Source organism: Nerophis lumbriciformis, linkage group LG17 (assembly GCF_033978685.3).
Source record: "Nerophis lumbriciformis linkage group LG17, RoL_Nlum_v2.1, whole genome shotgun sequence".
Classification (NCBI taxonomy): Eukaryota; Metazoa; Chordata; class Actinopteri; order Syngnathiformes; family Syngnathidae; genus Nerophis; species Nerophis lumbriciformis.
In genome coordinates this window covers 5,208,004-5,231,544 of record NC_084564.2, presented here as the reverse complement: position 1 = coordinate 5,231,544, position 23,541 = coordinate 5,208,004, and the positions used below count along the sequence as shown (strand labels likewise).

At 42.9% G+C, this 23,541-nt stretch overlaps 1 protein-coding gene across 1 annotated transcript in view; it reads right to left on the bottom strand.

Moving 5' to 3' along the window:
• il1rap (interleukin 1 receptor accessory protein) overlaps nucleotides 1-13,966 on the bottom strand; it is a 39,490-nt gene extending 25,524 nt beyond the window's left edge. The window contains exons 1-3 of the mRNA XM_061972274.1: nucleotides 13,829-13,966; nucleotides 2,251-2,342; nucleotides 1,622-1,817 (exon numbers count right to left, since the gene is read on the bottom strand). Coding sequence (XP_061828258.1) covers nucleotides 1,622-1,817; nucleotides 2,251-2,342; nucleotides 13,829-13,830 — 290 coding nt within the window. The 5' untranslated portion in view covers nucleotides 13,831-13,966. The remainder of the gene's footprint in view (nucleotides 1-1,621; nucleotides 1,818-2,250; nucleotides 2,343-13,828) is intronic.
• Nucleotides 13,967-23,541: the final 9,575 nt, after the last annotated feature.

Below are 23,541 nucleotides of genomic sequence, written 5' to 3'. Positions count from 1 at the left end.
GACGCCCTTCCGGGTCCCCGGGACCAAACTTAAGGGGACTTTTTTTTTGCTTAAAAAGGTAATAATGAATTAAAATCAATTCTATGAATTTGTGATCAATTTAATCACATCAAATATTCTACTTTGAAATTTTTTAAGGGAAAATGTTTCATATTTTTGTCATTAAAAAGTGCATAAAACTTAAAAAAAATAAAAACTTTATATTGACAGATATACCTAAAGTTGATCGAGATATTTAAGCAAAAATAATATATGACTTAATTTTTAACATTTTTACGACGGACACCCTTCCGGGTCCCCGGGACCAAACTTAAGGGAACTTTTTTTTTGCTTAAAAAGGTAATAATGAATTAAAATCAATTCTATGAATTTGTGATCAATTTAATCACATCAAATATTCTACTTTGAATTTTTTTAAGGGAAAATTTTTCATATTTTTGTCATTAAAAAGTGCATAAAACTTAAAAAAAAATAAAAACTTTATATTGACAGATACTGTATACCTAAAGTTGATCGAGATATTTAAGCAAAAATAATATATGACTTAATTTTTAACATTTTTACGACGGACGCCCTTCCGGGTCCCCGGGACCAAACTTAAGGGGACTTTTTTTTTGCTTAAAAAGGTAATAATGAATTAAAATCAATTCTATGAATTTGTGATCAATTTAATCACATCAAATATTCTACTTTGAAATTTTTTAAGGGAAAATGTTTCATATTTTTGTCATTAAAAAGTGCATAAAACTTAAAAAAAATAAAAACTTTATATTGACAGATATACCTAAAGTTGATCGAGATATTTAAGCAAAAATAATATATGACTTAATTTTTAACATTTTTACGACGGACACCCTTCCGGGTCCCCGGGACCAAACTTAAGGGAACTTTTTTTTTGCTTAAAAAGGTAATAATGAATTAAAATCAATTCTATGAATTTGTGATCAATTTAATCACATCAAATATTCTACTTTGAAATTTTTTTAAGGGAACATTTTTCATATTTTTGTCATTAAAAAGTGCATAAAACTTAAAAAAAATAAAAACTTTATATTGACAGATATACCTAAAGTTGATCGAGATATTTAAGCAAAAATAATATATGACTTAATTTTTAACATTTTTACGACGGACACCCTTCCGGGTCCCCGGGACCAAACTTAAGGGGACTTTTTTTTTGCTTAAAAAGGTAATAATGAATTAAAATCAATGTTATGAATTTTTTATCATATTAATCACATCAAATATTCTACTTTGAATTTTTTTAAGGGAAAATTTTGCATATTTTTGTCATTAAAAAGTGCATAAAACTTTAAAAAAATAAAAACTTTATATTGACAGATATACCTAAAGTTGATCGAGATATTTAAGCAAAAATAATATATGACTTAATTTTTAACATTTTTACGACTGACACCCTTCCGGGTCACCGGGACCAAACTTAAGGGGAACCCTAAAGGTTAAAAAAATCGATATATTGTACTGGTTTCGAAAATGGCCCTTGCATGCTTTGATTTCTCAGTATGCGGCCCTTGGCGGAAATATAAACAGCCTCAAAAGCTAAACCAAACTTTGGGGTCCCGTTGTGGTTCTCAGCCATAAGCTACGGGTCAAAGGTTACCTGTAGGTGATTGGCTGCTCCAGGTCGTGTCCGTCGGGAAGGCGGTACCACACCAGATTATGTCCTGCTTTCTGCGAGGAAGAGTAGTTGTAGAGGGAGGGGTGGAGGAAGAGCGGACAGGACAGCCAGCCCGTCTCCCCCTCCAGGACGGAGACCCTCCCCAGGGTGGACTCCCCCCAGTCGTAGCAGGTTGCCTCTGAACGGCAGCAACACGAGGAACGCTGCGATTAATGGCGGCAAGGTGCACTTTGTGTGTGTCTGTAATTGACCTGTCAACTATTCCCATGCGGCGTATTTGTCTTCCCATTAAAACCCTCCCTAGCACTAAATCCATAACACACCCAACCCTGTTAAATGAAGCTTTAACATTTTAAAAATAAATTAAGTTCAAATAAAACCATATTTTACACAATGACAACCTAGTAACAACATTTAAAAAAAAACAAAACAACCAAAGTTCTCGTAGACCTACAAAAAAACATTTAAAAGCGCGTAATGTGCACGCCATGCCACTAGTTGGCGATGCCACTCTGTGGCTCATGTGTGGCTTAAACGTCTAGTAAGTTAAGTTAAAGTACCAATGATTTCTACACTTTGATGGAGAAACAGTACGGCGTTCGTCACCCTACCTGACGGGCCACTGGACTCACGGGTGGCTGGCGTTGCCATGGCAACCGCGACAGAGAGGCGGATGGAGAGGAGAGTGAAGATGAAGGCTGCCCTGAAATGAGACAAGTGTTTTATCGTACAGTCTCCACTCATGACCGGCCACAGAAGAGGATCAAACAACGACTTGCCAAGGTGTTTGTGTGTACGCGTTAGAGATGCGCGGATAGGCAATTATTTCATCCGCAACCGCATCACAAAAATCGTCAACCATCCGCCATCCACCCGAACTAACATTTAATCAAAACCGCACCCGCCCGCCATCCGCCACCCGCCCGTTGTTATATATCTAATATAGACGATGCAAGGCATTAGTGAGGTTATAAAGCTTTTGCCTGTTAAAGAAAGGAGACTGATCCAATGTAGCAGAGACATTCAATGCGTGCCACGCTGTCACGGCCCAGACGCACACCAGTGCGCAATCATCTGGGAGCCGCGCTGAGCGCACCTCCAAGTGCGCTCGCGCCACTCAAACTGCTGCAGGCAGCTGCGTTCTATCTTGTTTTAACATCCTGTGGCACTCTTCTGGGATCACGGCGGACGAAACTGCTCATGCTCAGGGTGTTTGTGGAGGTTCGGGGTTTTGCACAAATGTGATGCACCATGTTAGATGTCCCGGTTTTGTGACTGTCGTAGACATAAACAGCGTCGCAGCTCTTGCAAATCACGTAGCCAGCATTACTATCATCCTGATTTACAACCTCATAAAAACGAGTCCACGCTGAACTTTTCTGGCCTTTTTTTCCCCTGGTCTTTAGTATTCCCTTTTTTAGTTTGTCGCGTACCACGTTTGCTGCCGGCGTTGCCATCTCTTTTTTTTTTCTTCTTCTGCATGCTGCAGGTGCCTGCTCGTTTTTCGTATGTGGGTAACAACATTTAACTATGTATATATATTTCCGAATTGGTTTAACTGGTTTATCGTGGGATCACACTCCTCAGCCTTCCCGGTAAGGTCTATTCAGGTGTACTGGAGAGGAGGCTACGCCGGATAGTCCAACCTCGGATTCAGGAGGAACAGTGTGGTTTTCGTCCTGGTCGTGGAACTGTGGACCAGCTCTATACTCTCGGCAGGGTCCTTGAGGGTGCATGGGAGTTTGCCCAACCAGTCTACATGTGTTTTGTAGACTTGGAGAAGGCATTCGACCGTGTCCCCCGGGAAGTCCTGTGGGGAGTGCTCAGAGAGTATGGGGTAACAGACTGTCTTATTGTGGCGGTTCGCTCCCTGTATGATCAGTGTCAGAGCTTGGTCCGCATTGTCGGTAGTAAGTCGGACACGTTTCCAGTGAGGGTTGGACTTCGCCAAGGCTGCCCTTTGTCACCGATTCTGTTCATAACTTTTATGGACAGAATTTCTAGGCGCAGTCAAGGCATTGAGGGGATCTGGTTTGGTGGCTGCAGGATTAGGTCTCTACTTTTTGCAGAGGATGTGGTCCTGATGGCTTCATCTGGCCAGGATCTTCAACTCTCACTGGATCGGTTCGCAGCTGAGTGTGAAGCGACTGGGATGAGAATCAGCACCTCCAAGTCCGAGTCCATGGTTCTCGCCCGGAAAAGGGTGGAGTGCCATCTCCGGGTTGGGGAGGAGATCTTGCCCCAAGTGGAGGAGTTCAAGTACCTCGGAGTCTTGTTCACGAGTGAGGGAAGAGTGGATCGTGAGATCGACAGGCGGATTGGTGCGGCGTCTTCAGTAATGCGGACGCTGTATCGATCCGTTGTGGTGAAGAAGGAGCTGAGCCGGAAGGCAAAGCTCTCAATTTACCGGTCGATCTACGTTCCCATCCTCACCTATGGTCATGAGCTTTGGGTTATGACCGAAAGGACAAGATCACGGGTACAAGCGGCCGAAATGAGTTTCCTCCGCCGGGTGGCGGGGCTCTCCCTTAGAGATAGGGTGAGAAGCTCTGCCATCCGGGAGGAGCTCAAAGTAAAGCCGCTGCTCCTCCACATCGAGAGGAGCCAGATGAGGTGGTTCGGGCATCTGGTCAGGATGCCACCCGAACGCCTCCCTAGGGAGGTGTTTAGGGCACGTCCGACCGGTAGGAGGCCGCGGGGAAGACCCAGGACACGTTGGGAAGACTATGTCTCCCGGCTGGCCTGGGAACGCCTCGGGGTCCCACAGGAAGAGCTGGACGAAGTGGCTGGGGAGAGGGAAGTCTGGGCTTCCCTGCTTAGGCTGCTGCCCCCGCGACCCGACCTCGGATAAGCGGAAGAAGATGGATGGATGGATGGATGGGTTTAAATGCCACCCGCCTGAATCTATTTAAAATCTAATTTTTTTTAATTTCAACCGCCCGACCCGACCCGCGGATAAAATCTAATTTTTTTTTTATTTCAACCGCCCGACCCGCGGATAATCCGCGGACTCCGCGGTTGTGTCCGCAAACCGCGCATCTCTAGTACGCGTGCACTGTACACGTGCACCAACTGCTGAGGCGGGCGTTAAATCAGAGGTCGTTATGGAGACGAGAAGGATGGATGGGACAACGAGCCTCATCCTCAATTCTCCACCTAATGACACCATCGCCATGATCGTCACGCAACTTTCTCTTTGATGTACTGTACCGTGTACCCGGCGGTGTCCAAACAGCGGCGTATGATGTCATGGCCCCTGACTTGCATTTATAGTACATTTAAAATCAGCAAACTAGAGATGCGCGGTTTGCGGGCACAACCGCGGAGTCCGCGGATTATCCGCGGATCGGGCGGATGAAATTTTAAAAAATTAGATTTTATCCGCGGGTCGGGTCGGGTCTGGCGGTTGAAATAAAAAAAAATTAGATTTTAAATAGATTCAGGCGGGTGGCAGTTAAACCAATTTGGAAATATATATACATAGTTAAATGTTGTTACCCACATACGAAAAACGAGCAGGCACCTGCAGCATATGCCACAACAGAAGAAAAAGAAAAGAAAAGAGATGGACACTTTTACGGAGCGGAGAAGGCCCCCGACGCCTCGCTGGGGTCCGGGACCGAGGCCCCTTCCCCCGAGAGGGCCCCACCGGGAGCCGTAGCTGAGGCGATCCGCGAGAAGGGCCCGACGCACGTCCAGGGTCACTACCGCGCCCACCGCACCGACACCCCGCCTTCGCCGCGGCCGGCGTCACGCGCAGCAGGTAAGCAGCTTACCTGCCCGCCACCCCCGAGGCCGGGGGCTCGTAACAGGGGTCGCAGCTTACCTGCCCGCCACCCCTGTTGCCGGGGGCGCGTAACAGGGGTCACTCCGCGCGCAGTGAGCTCACGAAAGGGGTGGGGCTCACCCTGGTTGATATAGACAGCAGGACGGTGGCCATGGACGTCGGAACCCGCTAAGGAGTGTGTAACAACCCACCTGCCGAATCAACTAGCCCTGAAAATGGATGACGCTGGAGCGTTGGGCCCATACCCGGCCGTCGCCGGCAGCGAGACGCGCTTGGAGGTGCGCTCAGCGCGGCTCCCATATGATTGCGCACTGGTGTGCATCTGGGTTGTGACAGCGTGGCACGCGAATGTCTGTGCTGCATTGGATCAGTCTCCTTTCTTTAACAGGCAAAAGCTTTATAACCTCACTAATGCCTTGCATCGTCTATATTAGATATATAACAACGGGCGGGTGCGGGCGGATGGCGGGCGGGTGCGGTTCTGATCAAATGTTACATCGGGTGGATGGCGGATGGTTGACGACTTTCTGATGCGGTTGCGGATGAAATAATTGCCTATCCGCGCATCTCTACAGCAAACCAAATTGGGAAAAAGAAAGCAAAAAAGGCACAATGTTAAGAGAAAGGACTGAAAAGTTGATACTGTACTAAAAACATAATAATAATACGCTTTGTCTTTAAACTTTTATGTACGGTACATTGCAGCATTTAAGGGCTGGGGAGCTTTGCTGGGCCGTGAGTGAAAAACAAAAAACTGTTTCTCAGCTGTGGTCCGAATGGGCTGCAGATGTAATACACTTTTCCACCACTTGTGGCAGTAATTACAATATCAAACAAACAGAAGAAGCCTGGAACTAAAGTCATAGATGTTTCTGAAGCGCAAAAATGAGGACTAAAATTGTAAAAATATGAAAAGTGGTCCTCCACATTCTGAAAAATGTTTTATGTCCTTTTGTCTCACACGCAATATTTTTTGGGGCTTTATTAGGTAAATTAGAGTAAGAATACGATATTACAAGTGAATGTTTCATGACGCTCTCTGTCAAACACGCACATTTAATAACTGGTTAGATAATTTGATAGAATAATGGTGAGAGAATAGGTACCTTCATACTTGCCAACCCTCCCGGATTTTCCGGGAGACTCCCGAAATTCAGCGCCTCTCCCGAAAACCTCCCGGGACAAATTTTCTCCCGAAATTCAGGCGGAGCTGGAGGCCACGCCCCCTCCAGCTCCATGCGGACCTGAGTGACGTGTTGACAGCCTGTTCACAACATTGCCGTAAACAGCAATGTTGTGACACTTTTAAACAGGACAATACTGCCATCTACTGTACATGCATATGTGACCCACCCATAATGTGTCACATTTTTGTGTTGATTTATTTATTTTATTTTGTGGTTTGAATTCGTTTTTTGAGCTGTCATTACCCATTTATCAGTATTCACATTGGTCAGTAGGGGGCAGTAGGGCGTTTCTTCCCAATTGAATGCTATCACCTGCAGACCGGAAGTGTCTTTTCATTCTGATGAGAGCGGCCAGTCTGTGAACAATTGAAACGTCCTGTGTGCTTTTTCCTCCTGTATAACAGGTTAGTTTTGGTGAATCAACTCACTGAATAATATCCATGTGATCTTCATAAGTTTAAGTACACATTCTGATGGTGGAGCCTAACTCTAAAGTGTTTGTGAGTTGTAGTTTGTATTTGTGAATGAATCCGGTGCACAGCTGCAGTAATCAATACAAAAAGGCGACGTGAGTGCGCAATGTTTATATAGGAACTTCTGATCCTAATTCAGACTCCCAAATTAGAGCTCCCGTTTTCTTATTGATTTTATAATGTATATTTGTATAATGTGTGTGTTCTGAAATAGTGACAGAGAATAGAACAAGGATGGACAATTCAACCCTTAACTCAACAATGAGTAGATGAGTGTTATGTGTGTGTATATGTGTAAATAAATGAACACTGAAATTCAAGTATTTCTTTTATTTATTTATATATATATATATATATATATATATATATATATGTAATAAAATAAATAAATATATATATATATATATATATATATATATATATAGCTAGAATTCACTGAAAGTCAAGTATTTCTTATATATATATCTTAACCACGCCCCCCAGCCCCCACCTCCCACCTCCCATCGGAGGTCTCAAGGTTGGCAAGTATGGGTACCTTTCACGTTTGAACCGATACCGTACCAATACCCAGGACTAGAGAATCAATACCGGTACTCACCGGTACTAATTTTCGGTACTTTTGTGTATGTTAATAAAGGTAAATTGTTTATTTTTTAACGTTACATTTGAAAAAGAGCTGGTTATGACAACTGTGCTGTCCAGTTCTTATATTTTGTTTTCATATACCATTGGAGTGTCATTTGCAATGCAGTTGCACTTTCAAGACATTAGATGGCAGTACTGTACTGCAGGCTAACTGTGGTATGTTGTCTTACTGGAAAGTGTCTTTTTCCAGGAAGCTGAATGTGTTATGTTGCGCCCTGCAAAGTGTTTATACTCTAATGTACTTGTTACACACCAACTGTTTTATTGTACCTACATGCCACTTAGCTGAAGACTTATGTATTGTTTTCTCACGCCCCTGTCGATACCCGGTAGTACCGACTGAATTCGGTTGGTGCCTATACAAGTACTGAATTTGGTAGCCATCCCTATTCCTCCCTATACGCAGATCACGCTCTGTGCACCTTGATCTGTATTCCCCCAATGTCCTCACTGTCACCCAGGGTGCGCAGTGTTTGTGATGGCTTGTAAGCACTTAGCAGTGTTCGAGTCCTGGCTGGAGGCTCTGGGTCAGGATGATGGAGGAGTTGGTTTTTGCTGATCACATCCACTTGAAACTCAATTAAGCAGTGGATCGATGAGCATGAGGGGGTGAATTGAATGAATTGTACACACGAGACAATGGACCACATACTGTATGTTAATACTTTTCAGAGAATTGTACCTTATACCCATAATGAAGGCATCACTGGTAATCATCTGTTTTGGGGGGCTAGTTCGGGATCGTGGGTGGGTCAGCGGGAGGTCAAGGGGCGGGGAGTAGGTCTACGTCATATCGGTTTGCCACCATTTTATTAGTTTTTAAGAAATCTGCCATATTTTTACATTATAAAAATGTATGATTTATAGGACAGAACCAGAAGTAGGTCTACGTCTTATCCGTTTGCCAACATTTTTAGTAGTTTTTAAGAAATACGGAGTATTGTGGTTTTACGTCATAATGATTTATGATTCCTACGTCAGGACCGGAAGTAGGTCTACATCAGGGGTGCTCACACTTTTTCTGCAGGCGAGCTACTTTTCAGTTGATCAAGTCGTGGGGATCTACCTCATTCATATATATAATTTATATTTATTTATTTATGAAACATATGTTTTTGTTAACAAGTTAAAGGTGTTTAATGATAATACAAGAATGTTTAACACATATAGTTAATATTGTTAATAAATTAAAGGTGTTTTATGATAATACAAGCATGTTTAATACATATAGTTAATATTGTTAACACGTTAAAGGTGTTTAATGATAATACAAACATGTTTAATACATATAGTTAATATTGTTTATAAGATCAAGGTGTTTAAAGATAATGCAAGCATGTTTAACACATATAGTTAATATTGTTAATAAATTAAAGGTGTTTAATGATAATACGAGAATGTTTAACACATATAGTTAATATTGTTAACAAGTGAAAGGTGTTTAAAGATAATACAAGCATGTTTAACACATATAGTTAATATTGTTAATAAATTAAAGGTGTTTAATGATAATACAACATGTTTAACACATATAGTTAATATTGTTAACAACTTAAAGGTGTTTAAAGATAATACAAGCATGTTTAACACATATAGTTAATATTGTTAATAAGTTAAAGGTGTTTAAAGATAATACAAGCATAATTAACACATATAGATTCCTTTCTTTCATGAAGACAAGAATATAAGTTGGTGTATTACCTGATTCTGATGACTTGCATTGATTGGAATCAGACAGTAGTGCTGATAAGGTCCGCATTTTCGAATGGAGGAGAAAAAAAGTCCTCCTTTCTGTCCAATACCACATGAAAGTGGTTGGTTTTTGGCATCTTATTTATCCAGCTTCCGTACTCCTTTGTATACACTTTATAAGAAATACATTGTCGGCAAACTCCGTAGCTTGCTAGCTTGTGCACGCCAGCTTTCTGAGACTCTTATTTTGTTAGCGCAACTGTGCAGTCGGTCTTTGGAGTTTTGACGACAGGTACGGCGCCAGTCTGTTGAAATAAAGTGTTTCTCGCCTTCCAGTCGGTAATTTTAATGAGCTGGCAGCAGCCAGCGTCATCTCAGAAGACCCTCGGGTGCCGTGAATGTCAATCAAGTGACGAAAGTGACGTCATAGTGAAGATTTATGATCGCTCATTTTTAGGACTATTTTTTTAATGCCTGGCTGGTGATCGACTGACACACCCGCCGAGATCGACCGGTAGATTGCGATCGACGTAATGAGCACCCCTGACGTAGATGATAAAAACACGATTTTAAAACGCCATTGACTTGTTTGTCAAGTTTAAAATGGCTGTCTATAGTGACGCCAAGGCTGGTGACTTTGGGACGCACATCATTTTGCAATGGTCCCAAGTCAGTGAGGGCCGGACCAAAAACTAAAATTTCTGTTTTTCCCTCATTCATTATTTAAAAATTCTGGGCTAACCAAGCCTTAACGTGGCATAGACAGTTGAGAAGGGGTGTCAGGGGGCCGTGGCCTTTTGAAATCGGCATATCAATTTGGCAGTCGTCTATCTGTGTTGGCCCTGCGATGTGGTGGCGACTTGTCTTGGGTGTACACCACATTCCGCCCGAATGCAGCTGAGATAGGCTCCAGCACCCCCCACCCAAAAGGGACAAGCGGTAGAAAATGGATGGATGGAGGTCAGAACCGGAAGTAGGTCTACGTCATATCTGTTTGCCGTTTTTAGGAAATCTGCCATTTTGTGGTTTTACATTATAATCCTTCACGTTTCCTAGGTCAGGACCGGAAGTAGGACTACAACATATCAGTTTGCGGCGATTTTAGTTGTTTTTAAGAAATCGCCCATATTGTAGTTTTACATCATCATGAATTATGATTCCTGCGCCAGGACCGGGAGTAGCTCCACATCATGTCCGTTGGCCACCTTCTTTGTGGTTCTTTTTAACAGGTGCATGTCATAATGACAACTGATTCTTAATCCACTGTTTTTAAAGGTATTATTACATTTTCATTTAGTTAAATAGTACTTCATCTGGCCAAGATCTCCAGCTCTCACTGGATCGGTTCGCAGCTGAGTGTGAAGCGACTGGGATGGGAATCAGCACTTCCAAGTCCGAGTCCATGGTTCTCGCCCGGAAACGGGTGGAGTGCCATCTCCGGGTTGGGGAGGAGACGTTGCCCCAAGTGGAGGAGTTCAAGTACCTCGGAGTCTTGTTCACGAGTGGGGGAAGAGTGGATCGTGAGATCGGTGCGGCGTCTTCAGTAATGCGGACGCTGTATCGATCCGTTGTGGTGAAGAAGGAGCTGAGCCGGAAGGCGAAGCTCTCAATTTACCGGTCGATCTACATTCCCATCCTCACCTATGGTCATGAGCTTTGGGTTATGACCGAAAGGACAAGATCACGGGTACAAGCGGCCGAAATGAGTTTCCTCCGCCGGGTGGCGGGTCTCTCCCTTAAAGATAGGGTGAGAAGCTCTGTCATCCGGGAGGAGCTCAAAGTAAAGCTGCTGCTCCTCCACATCGAGAGGAGCCAGATGAGGTGGTTCGGGCATCTGGTCAGGATGCCACCTGAACGCCTCCCTAGGGAGGTGTTTCGGGCATGTCCCACCAGTTGGAGGCCACGGGGAAGACCCAGGACACGCTGGGAAGACTATCTCTCCCGGCTGGCCTGGGAACGCCTCGGGATCCCCCGGGAGGAGCTGGACAAAGTGGCTGGGGAGAGGGAAGTCTGGGCTTCCCTGCTTAGACTGCTGCCCCCGCGACCCGACCTCGGATAAGCGGAAGTGGATGGATAAATAGTACTTTTCATCATTATTTCATTTGATTTTTTTTAATGCCAATATCACAAGTCAAACTAGGCACCCTAAATTAACTTATTTAAAGGATTCAAGTTAGCTTCAGCTTCATGTATTGTAACTCTCTCTAACACATTTGAGTTATAAACATACTTCCCAACCTTGAGACCTCCGATTTCGGGAGGTGGGGGGTGGAGGGTGGGGGGCGTGGTTAAGAGGGGAGGAGTATATTGACAGCTAGAATTCACCAAGTCAAGTATTTAATATATATATATATGTATATATATATATATATATATATATATATATATATATATATACATCCTGAAAATATGCAAACAAAACTGTGTTTGGATAATTGATACTTCAAACTTGCATAAATAAATATTAAGGAATATAACCTAACTTGGCTTCTGAGAGCTTCAAAATGTAATGAATAAAATGCTAAAGTTGTTGACAAACAAGCAATTATTTTAATAATTAAATATGGTCATTTTAAATGAATTATCATGATAATTTAAAATTAATTATTTCAACTATGTTTATTTTAATGTATAATTCTATGGCTGGATGTAATAAGGAGTCAGGAAAAAATACAAATAAAAATACAATTAATTTTGATGTTTTTAGGAAAATATAGTAAAAATGTATTTAGTTTTTTTTTTTTTAAAATAAAAAAAATTATTTTTAGGTAAGATAAATATAATAATACAATTTGTCTCTAGTCTGGATGATTTAGTTCCTGTCACCCTGTTGTCCTCCCGTCGTGAAAAAAGGCTGTCCTCACTAGAGATGCGCGGTTTGCGGGCACAACCGTGGAGTCCGCGGATCGGGCGGATGAAATTTTAAAAAATTAGATTTTATCCGCGGGTCGGGTCGGGTCGGGCGGTTGAAATAAAAAAAAATTCGATTTTAAATAGATTCAGGCGGGTGGCAGTTAAACCAATTGGGAAATATATATACATAGTTAAATGTTGTTACCCACATACGAAAAACGAGCAGGCACCTGCAGCATATGCCACAACAGAAGAAAAAAAAGAAAAGAGATGGACACTTTTACGGAGCGGAGAAGGCCCCCGACGCCTCGCCGGGGTCCGGGACCGAGGCCCCTTCCCCCGAGAGGGCCCCACCGGGAGCCGTAGCTGAGGCGATCCGCGAGAAGGGCCCGACGCACGTCCAGGGTCACCACCGCGCCCACCGCACCGACACCCCGCCTCGTCCGCCTTCGCCGCGGCCGGCGTCACGCGCAGCAGGTAAGCAGCTTACCTGCCCGCCACCCCCGTGGCCGGGGGCTCGTAACAGGGGTCACTCCGCGCGCTCCGCCCGCGCAGCTTACCTGCCCGCCACCCCTGTTGCCGGGGGCGCGTAACAGGGGTCACTCCGCGCGCAGTGCGCTCACGAAAGGGGTGGGGCTCACCCTGGTTGATATAGACAGCAGGACGGTGGCCATGGACGTCGGAACCCGCTAAGGAGTGTGTAACAACCCACCTGCCGAATCAACTAGCCCTGAAAATGGATGGCGCTGGAGCGTTGGGCCCATACCCGGCCGTCGCCGGCAGCGAGATGCGCTTGGAGGTGCGCTCAGCGCGGCTCCCATATGATTGCGCACTGGTGTGCGTCTGGGTCGTGACAGCGTGGCACGCGAAAGTCTGTGCTGCATTGGATCAGTCTCCTTTCTTTAACAGGCAAAAGCTTTATAACCTCACTAATGCCTTGCATCGTCTATATTAGATATATAACAACGGGCGGGTGCGGGCGGATGGCGGGCGGGTGCGGTTCTGATCAAATGTTACATCGGGTGGATGGCGGACGACTTTCTGATGCGGTTGCGGATGAAATAATTGCCTATCCGCGCATCTCTAGTCCTCACTCAGGTCCTCATGGAGCTGGAGGGGGCGTGGCCTCCAGCTACGGCTGAAAATCGGGAGATTTTCGGGAGAATATTTGTCCCGGGAGGTTTTCAGGAGAGGCGCTGCATTTCGGGAGTCTCCCGGAAAATTCGGGAGGGTTGGCAAGTATGGTTATAAAAGATGGGCTCCCTCCTATTTCAAAAGCATCATTTAGTCTACTTTACTACTAGTCTTCTATTAGCACATTACCATGAATTGATTAACGTGGACCCCGACTCAAACAAGTTGAAAAACTTATTGGGGTGTTACCATTTAGTGGTCAATTGTAGGGAATATGTACTGTACTGTGCAATCTACTAATACAAGTCTCAATCAATCAATCAAGCGCTGGGCACTGACATCCAATAACACCTGACAGAAGACAATGGAGCAGTGCCACACTCTATAGAGAAAATGATGAAAACAAACGTTAACTTACATGAAGTCCAACTTGAGAACAGTGTGCTGTTCTGACAGTCTTCAAGTACTTCCTGTGCGAGGAACACACACGCATGCGCACACACACACACGCTGCTTCCAGTGGCATTACAAATGACCCAAAAGCGTTGAAAAGATCCAACGATTAGACTCAGTGTGTGTGTGAGAGAGGGAGGAAGTTTGAGTGTATTCCGGTAGTAGCTCCTCCTCCTCCTCAATGTTGCAACATTGTTTTTTTTTGTTAGTGGGATTTCCCACAGCACACTCACTCATACATGTAACAGCACACAGCTAGTGGCCACATCATTAGGTACACAACTAGACAAACCACTTTCAATCCGAATCCGGAAGATAAACATCCTTAATAACATTTGTGTGTATTGTTTTACTTCCACGTTGACAAAGCTTGAAGTAACTGAAATGATGTTTCCAAACAAAGTAAGACACCCCTATTCATCGTCACTAACATGGTGCAATCCGGTATGGAGGGCTGAATGGGACAAAACTAAATAAATACGTTTTAAATCATTAATGTAGTAACATTTTACATGTATTATTTAGCAAATTAATAATGCAGAAGTAAAATATGCAGAGATAAGATGTGTCAAAAATATTACTAGAAATACATTTTTGGCAGCAACAAAGTGGCCATTTGGGTAGATATTTGTTCTAAAAAGGGTATTTCAACAAGTAAACAGTACAGCATACTTGCCAACCCTCCCGAATTTTCCGGGAGACTCCCGAAATTCAGCGCCTCTCCCGAAAACCTCCCGGGACAAATATTCTCCCGAAAATCTCCCGATTTGTTTTACTCTAGGTTACGCCCCCTCCAGCTCCGGCTGAGTGAGGACAGCCTTTTTTCATGACGGGAGGACAACAGGGTGACAAGAACTAAATCATCCAGACTAGAGATAAATTGTATTATTATGTTTATCTTACCTAAAAATAAATATATTTCTTGATTAAAAAAAAAACAACTAAATACATTTTTACTATATTTTGCTAAAAACATCAAAATTAATTGTATTTTTATTTTTTCTGACTCCTTATTACATCCAGCCATAGAATTATACATTAAAATAAACATATTTGAAATAATTAATTTTAAATGATCAAAATAATTCATTTAAAATGACCATATTTAATTATTAAAATAATTGTTTGTTTATCAACAACTTTAGCATTTTATTCATTACATTTTGAAGCTCTCAGAAGCCAAGTTATGTTATATTCCTTAATATTTATTTATGCAAGTTTGAAGTATCAATTATCCAAACACAGTTTTGTTTGCATATTTTCAGGATGTATATATATATATATATATATATATGAAATACTTGACTTGGTGAATTCTAGCTGTCAATATACTCCTCCCCTCTTAACCACGCCCCCAACCCACCCCCGACCACGCCCATCCACCCCCACCTCCCGAAATCGGAGGTCTCAAGGTTGGCAAGTATGCAGTACAGTAGGTACTTCATTTTGATATATGTAATGCTTATAAGGGTATTCTAGTAAAATATGCAGAGATGAGATGTGTCAATATCAAAATATTAGGCAAGGCAAGGCAACTTTATGTGTATAGCGCTTTTCTTACACAAGGCAGACTCAAAGTGCTTCACAGACAACAAAGTGAAATGAAAGAAGAAAAAAAAGAAAAATTAAAATGCAGACAATAAAAATAAAAACAGTGCGGACGTTAAAAGTTAAAAGTTGCGGACGTTAAAAGTTAAAAGACTAAAAGATTTAGCTGAAAGCTAAGGTGAACATAAAAGTTTTCAGTCTAGTTTTCAAAGTAGTCAGAGTTGGGGAAAGTCTGACATCTTCAGGAAGTTTATTCCAGCTATTTGTTGCATAGTGACTGAATGATGCTCTCCCTTGATTTGACTTTACTCTGGGAACCGCAAACAGATTGGTCTCAGAAGATCTTAGTGATCTAGAGGGCTTATATAGTGGGAGCATATCAGTGATATACTTCAGCCCTAGACCATGCATCCATCCATCCATCCATCTTCTTCCGCTTATCCGAGGTCGGGTCGCGGGGGCAGCAGCCTAAGCAGGGAAGCCCAGACTTTCCTCTCCCCAGCCACTTCATCCAGCTCTTCCCGGGGGATCCCGAGGCGTTCCCAGGCCAGCCGGGAGACATAGTCTTCCCAACGTGTCCTGGGTCTTCCCCGTGGCCTCCTACCGGTTGGACGTGCCCTAAACACCTCAATAGGGAGGCGTTCGGGTGGCATCCTGACCAGATGCCCGAACCACCTCATCTGGCTCCTCTCGATGTGGAGGAGCAGCGGCTTTACTTTGAGCTCCCCCCGGATGACAGAGCTTCTCACCCTATCTCTAAGGGAGAGACCCGCCACCCGGCGGAGGAAACTCATTTCGGCCGCTTGTACCCGTGATCTTGTCCTTTCGGTCATAACCCAAAGCTCATGACCATAGGTGAGGATGGGAACGTAGATCGACCGGTAAATTGAGAGTTTTGCCTTCCGGCTCAGCTCCTTCTTCACCACAACGGATCGATACAGCGTCCGCATTACTGAAGACGCCGCACCGATCCGCCTGTCGATCTCACGATCCACTCTTCCCTCTCTCGTGAACAAGACTCCTAGGTACTTGAACTCCTCCACTTGGGGCAGGGTCTCCTCCCCAACCCGGAGATGGCACTCCACCCTTTTCCGGGCGAGAACCATGGACTCGGACTTTGAGGTGCTGATTCTCATCCCAGTCGCTTCACACTCTGCTGCGAACCGATCCAGTGAGAGCTGAAGATCCTGGCCAGATGAAGCCATCAGGACCACATCATCCGCAAAAAGCAGAGACCTAATCCTGCAGCCACCAAACCGGATCCCCTCAACGCCTTGACTGCGCCTAGAAATTCTGTCCATAAAAGTTATGAACAGAATCGGTGACAAAGGGCAGCCTTGGCGGAGTCCAACCCACACCGGAAACGTGTCCGACCTACTGCCGGCAATGCGGACCAAGCTCTGGCACTGATCATACAGGGAGCGGACAGCCACAATCAGACAGTCCGATACCCCATACTCTCTGAGCACTCCCCACAGGACCTCCCGAGGGACACGGTCGAATGCCTTCTCCAAGTCCACAAAACACATGTAGACTGGTTGGGCAAACTCCCATGCACCCTCAAGGACCCTGCCGAGCGTATAGAGCTGGTCCACAGTTCCACGACCAGGACGAAAACCACACTGTTCCTCCTGAATCCGAGGTTCGACTATCCGGCGTAGCCTCCTCTCCAGTACACCTGAATAGACCTTACCGGGAAGGCTGAGCAGTGTGATCCCACAATAGTTGGAACACACCCTCCGGTTCCCCTTCTTAAAGAGAGGAACCACCACCCCGGTCTGCCAATCCAGAGGTACCGCCCCCGATGTCCACGCGATACTGCAGAGTCTTGTCAACCAAGACAGCCCCACAGCATCCAGAGCCTTAAGGAACTCCGGGCCATGTAGTGATTTATATGTGAGCAGGAGGATTTTGAAATCAATTCTCTGATGTACTTGAAATACATTTTTGGCAGCAGCAAAGTGGTTGTTTTGGCATATTTTAGCTTTGTAAAGGGTATTTGTACAAGTAAACAGTACAGTAGGTACTTGATTTATATATATGTAATGCTCATAAGGGTATTCTAGTCAAATGCGCGGTGTGTGAATATCAAAATATTACGTCGAATCACTTTTTGTCAGGCAATATTACATTTAATGACAATTTTACATAAATGAATACATCCAAACACGTTGTACATATTTATTATGTGCAGGAAGAAATAACAGTTACAATTGTGTGTGTATGTTCCAAACAAGAAATAAGTTTTATCACATCAACATTTGGACTAACAGTCCTTCAAAGGCCTACTGAAATGCGATTTTCTTATTTAAACGGGGATAGCAGGTCCATTCTATGTGTCATACTTGATCATTTCGCGATATTGCCATATTTTTGCTGAAAGGATTTAGTAGAGAACATCGACGATAAAGTTCGCAACTTTTGGTCGCTGATAAAAAAAGCCTTGCCTGTACTGGAAGTAGCAGACGAGTAGCGTGACGTCACAGGTTGTGGAGCTCCTCACATCTGCACATTGTTTACAATCACGGCCACCAGCAGCGAGAGCGATTCGGACCGAGAAAGCGACGATTTCCCCATTAATTTGAGCGAGGATGAAAGATTGGTGGATGAGGAAAGTGAGAGTGAAGGACTAGAGGGCAGTGGGAGCGATTCAGATAGGGAAGATGCTGTGAGAGGCGGCTGGGAATGACTAAAACAGTAAATAAACACAAGACATATATATACTCTATTAGCCACAACACAACCAGGCTTATATTTATATGCCACAAATTAATCCCGCATAACAAACACCTCCCCCCTCCCGTCCATATAACCCGCCAATACAACTCAAACACCTGCACAACACACTCAATCCCACAGCCCAAAGTACTGTTCACCTCCCCAAAGTTCATACAGCACATATATTTCCCCAAAGTTACGTACGTGAGACTTTTTGAGACTTTTATTAGTAGGTTGCACAGTGAAGTACATATTCCGTACAATTGACCACTACATGGTAACACCCGAATAAGTTTTTTAACTTGTTTAAGTCGGGGTCCACTTAAATTGATTCATGATACAGATATATACTATCATATATATACTATCATCATAATACAGTCATCACACAAGATAATCATCAGGGTGTATACATTTAATTATTTACGTGACATGCACATAGCGGCACGCACGTACGGGCAAGCTATCAAATGTTTGGAAGCGTACTCACGGTACCGTGTCTGCGTATCCAACTCAAAGTCCTCCTGGTAAGAGTCTCTGTTGTCCCAGTTCTCCACAGGCCAATGGTAAAGATTGACTGTCATCTTTCGGGAATGTAAACAATGAAACACCGGCCGTGTTTGTGTTGCTGAAGTCGGCCGCAATACACCGCTTCCCACCTACAGCTTTCTTCTTTGCTGTCTCCATTGTTCATTAAACAAATTGCAAAAGATTCACCAACACAGATGTCCAGAATACTGTGGAATTTTGCGATGAAAACAGACTACTTAATAGCTGGCCACCATGCTGTCCCAAAATGTCCTCCACAATCCGCGACGTCACGCGCTGACGTCATCATACCGAGACGTTTTCAGCAGGATATTTCGTGCGAAATTTAAAATTGCACTTTAGTAAGCTAACCCGGCCGTATTGGCATGTGTTGCAATGTTAAGATTTCATCATTGATATATAAACTATCAGACTGCGTGGTCGGTAGTAGTGGCTTTCAGTAGGCCTTTAAATCACATTAATGCCATAGAGAGGAAAACTGTCCTTTTCCGGGCACGATAAAGTCTTAAATAAAGTCAAACACGTAGCGTTACAATAACCAGGAAGATAAAGTGTTTGTCTCACACCTAGTAATCCACTGTGGACACACCAAGACAAAAATGTAGGTTCAGTGAGCGCTGCGCGCCCCCGCAAAGGAAATACATTTTTGGCAGGCATTCACATTTTGCCATAACACACATGGGGGAAAGACCTAGGTGGAAATACAGCCAAATTAACTCCTGAACTGCCATTTTCACACACACACCTCAAACCATCTGCACGCATCCAATGCTTTCTGGTGCGCACCAGAAACTATCTCGTGCGCACCAGATACATATCTAAAAAAATAAAAATAAATAAAAAATTATAAAATACTGCCCTGCGATGAGGTGGCGACTTGTCCAGGGTGTACACCGCCTTCCGCCCGATTGTAGCTGAGATAGGCTCCAGCGCCCCCCGCGACCCCGAAGGGAATAAGCGGTAGAAAATGGATGGATGGATTAAAAAAAAAAAAATCCCCCCATGTCCCTTTAGGGGCTCCGTAGATACATGTATTTACTTTTTACTTTTTAAATTCGATCTCAATTCTGTACACTGCTGCTGGAAAATTCATTTTCCTGAGGGAACTCTCCTGAAGGAATCCATAAAGTACTATCTATCTATCTATCTATCTATCTATCTATCTATCTATCTATCTATCTATCTATCTATCTATATAATTTCAATTATATATTTAATTAGTGACACATTTAAGTAAGATTTATTTATATGCCTTTCGATCTTCCATAGTCTTGACCACCCCCATTTTATAAATCTATTTGGTTTCTCCCGCTCCCTGTTTGAATCTCCACATGGACACACCTGGTTGGTTGACGCAAAGGTACCTGCAAAGGTGATTCAAATCGTAATGCATTACGAAGAAGTGTTAGCATAGCTGGCCGTTTGATTGATTGATTGAAACTTTTATTAGTAGATTGCACAGTACAGTACATATTCCATACAATTGACCACTGAATGGTAACACCCGAATACGTTTTTCAACTTGTTTAAGTCGGGGTCCACTTAAATTGATTCATGATACAGATATATACTATCATCATAATACAGTCATCACACAAGATCATCAGAGTATATACATTGAATTATTTACAATCCGGGGGGTGGGAGGAGGAGGGTTTGGTTGGTATCAACACTTCAGTCATCAACAATTGCATCATCAGAGAAATGGACATTGAAACTTTGTGTAGGACTGACTTGGTAGGATATGCACAGCAAGTAGTGGACATAGAGAGAGATCAGAAAGCATAAGAACAAGTATATACATTTGATTATTTACAATCCAGGGAGGTGGGATGTGGTGGGGGGAGGGTGTTAGTTTAGGGTTGAAGTTACCTGGAGGTGTTCTTTTAGTGCGGTTTTGAAGGAGGATAGAGATGCCCTTTCTTTTACACCTGTTGGGAGTGCATTCCATATTGATGTGGCATAGAAGGAGAATGAGTTAAGACCTTTGTTGGATCGGAATCTGGGTTTAACGTGGTTAGTGGAGCTCCCCCTGGTGTTGTGGTTATGGTGGTCACTAGAATGCAAGTACGTGTCTCGGTTGTCAAGAATAAGCAGTGTGTGGCAGGTTTGAAAAAAAGTACAAGAGTAGTAGTAAGTGAGTAAATAGTAGTACGAGCAAGTTAAAGTACAGTACCAGAGGTGGGTAGTAACGCGCTACATTTATTCCGTTACATCTACTTGAGTAACTTTTGGTATAAATTGTACTTCTAAGAGTAGTTTTAATGCAACATACTTTTACTTTTACTTGAGTATATTTATAGAGAAGGAACGCTACTTTTACTCCGCTACTTTTACTCCGCTACTTTTACTCCGCTACTTTTACTCCGCTACTTTTACTCCGCTACTTTTACTCCGCTACTTTTACTCCGCTACTTTTACTCCGCTACTTTTATCTACATTCAGCTCGCTACTCGCTACTAATTTTTATCGATCTGTTAATGCACGCTTTGTTTGTTTTGGTCTGTCAGACAGACCTTCAAAGTGCCTGCCTTACTGGTGACGTTTCACTTCGTTCCACCAATCAGATGCAGTCACTGGTGACGTTGGACCAATCAAACAGAGCCAGGCGGTCACATGACCTGACTTAAACAAGTTGAAAAACTTATTGGGGTGTTACCATTTAGTGGTCAATCGTACGGAATATGTACTGTACTGTGCAATCTACTAATAAAAGTTTCAATCAATCAATCAATCAAAAGTGTGAAGGAAAAAAGACCCTTTTTTAATTCAACCGTACATCCCGTCAAAAGCCTAAAGACTGACTGCACAGTTCCTGTCTTCACAATAAAAGTGCCGCTCCATCGCGCTTGCGCTTTCAAAATAAGAGTCTCCGAAAGCCAGCACAAACAAGCTAGCAAGCTAGCAAGCGACGGAGTTTGCCGCCAATGTATTTCTTGTAAAGTGTATAAAAACGAATATGGAAGCTGGACAAATAAGAAGCCAAAAACCAACCACTTTCATGTGGTATTAGACAGAAAGGTGGAACTTTTTTTCTCCTCCATTTGAAAACGTGGACGTTATCATCACAACTGTCTGATTACAATCAATGCAAGTCATCAGAATCAGGTAATACACCAACTTATATTCTTGTCTTCATGAAAGAAAGGAATCTATATGTTAAACATGCATGTATATTCATTAAAACACCTTTAACATGTAAACAAAAACAGCAAAATAAATACATATAAATTATATACTGTATATATCAATGTATGTATATATATATATATATATATATATATATATATATATATATATATATATGTGTATATATATATATATATATATATGTGTGTGTATATGTTACTCATCAGTTACTCAGTACTTGAGTAGCTTTTTCACAACATACTTTTTACTTTTACTCAAGTAAATATTTGGGTGACTACTCCTTACTTTTACTTGAGTAATAAATCTCTAAAGTAACAGTACTCTTACTTGAGTACAATTTCTGGCTACTCTACCCACCTCTGGTGTTAGTCTAGGGTTGAAGTGGCCTGGAGGTGTTCCTTTAGTGCGGTTTTGAAGGAGGATAGAGATGCACTTTCTTTTACACCTGTTGGGAGTGCATTCCACATTGATGTGGCATAGAAAGAGAATGAGTTAAGACCTTTGTTGGATCGGAATCTGGGTTTAACGTGGTTAGTGGAGCTCCCCCCTGGTGTCCCTCTGCCCCTCCATGTTCGAACTGCTCCCACAGTGGAGTGTTTTAAGTCTCGTCTTAAGACCCACTTTTATTCTCTGGCTTTTAACACTACGTGAGTTGTGTGGTCCTCTGTTGTCCTCTGTGTTTTTAAAATTTTGCTTTTGCTTTCTATTTACTGTTTTAATTGGTTTTACCCTTTGAAATTGTTTTTAATCACATTTATTTTATATTGTTTTTAATTGTGTTTAATATTGTTGTGCAGCACTTTGGAAACATTTTGTTGTTTAAATGTGCTATATAAATAAAGTGGATTGGATTGGATTGATTGGTTATGGCGGTCACTAGAATGCAAGTACGTGTCTCGGTTGTCAAGAATAAGCAGTGTGTGGCAGGTTTTAAAAAAAAGTACAAGAGTAGTAGTAAGTTTTGATTGATTGATTGAAACATTTATTAGTAGATTGCACAGTGAAGTACATATTCCGTACAATTGACCACTGAATGGTAACACCCGAATACGTTTTTCTACTTGTTTAAGTCGGGGTCCACTTAAATTGATTCATGATACAGATATATACTATCATCATAATACAGTCATCACACAAGATAATCATCACAGTATATAAATTGAATTATTTACATTATTTACAATCCGGGGTGTGGGATATGGAAGGGGGGGGGGGGTTAAGTTTGGTTGATATCAACACTTCAGTCATCAACAATTGCATCATCAGAGAAATGGACATTGAAACAGTGTAGGACTGACTTGGTAGGATATGTACAGCAAGTAGTGGACACAGAGAGAGAGATCAGAAATTATAAGAAAAAGTGACTACATTTGATTGTTTACATTTGATTACATTTGATACAAGTGAGTAAATAGCATACTTGCCAACCTTGGGACCTCCGATTTCGGGAGGTGTGTGTGGGGGTGGGGGGGCGTGGTTAAGAGGGGAGGAGTATATTGACAGCTAGAATTCACCAAGTCAAGTATTTCATACATACCGTATTTTCCGCACTATAAGGCGCACCGGATTATAAGGCGCACCTTCAATGAATGGCCTATTTTAAAACTTTGTTCATATATAAGGCGCACCGCATTATAAGGCGTATAGAATAGAAGCTACAGTAGAGGCTGGGGTTACGTTATGCATCCCGTAGTTGCGAGACCTGTTGTGGCT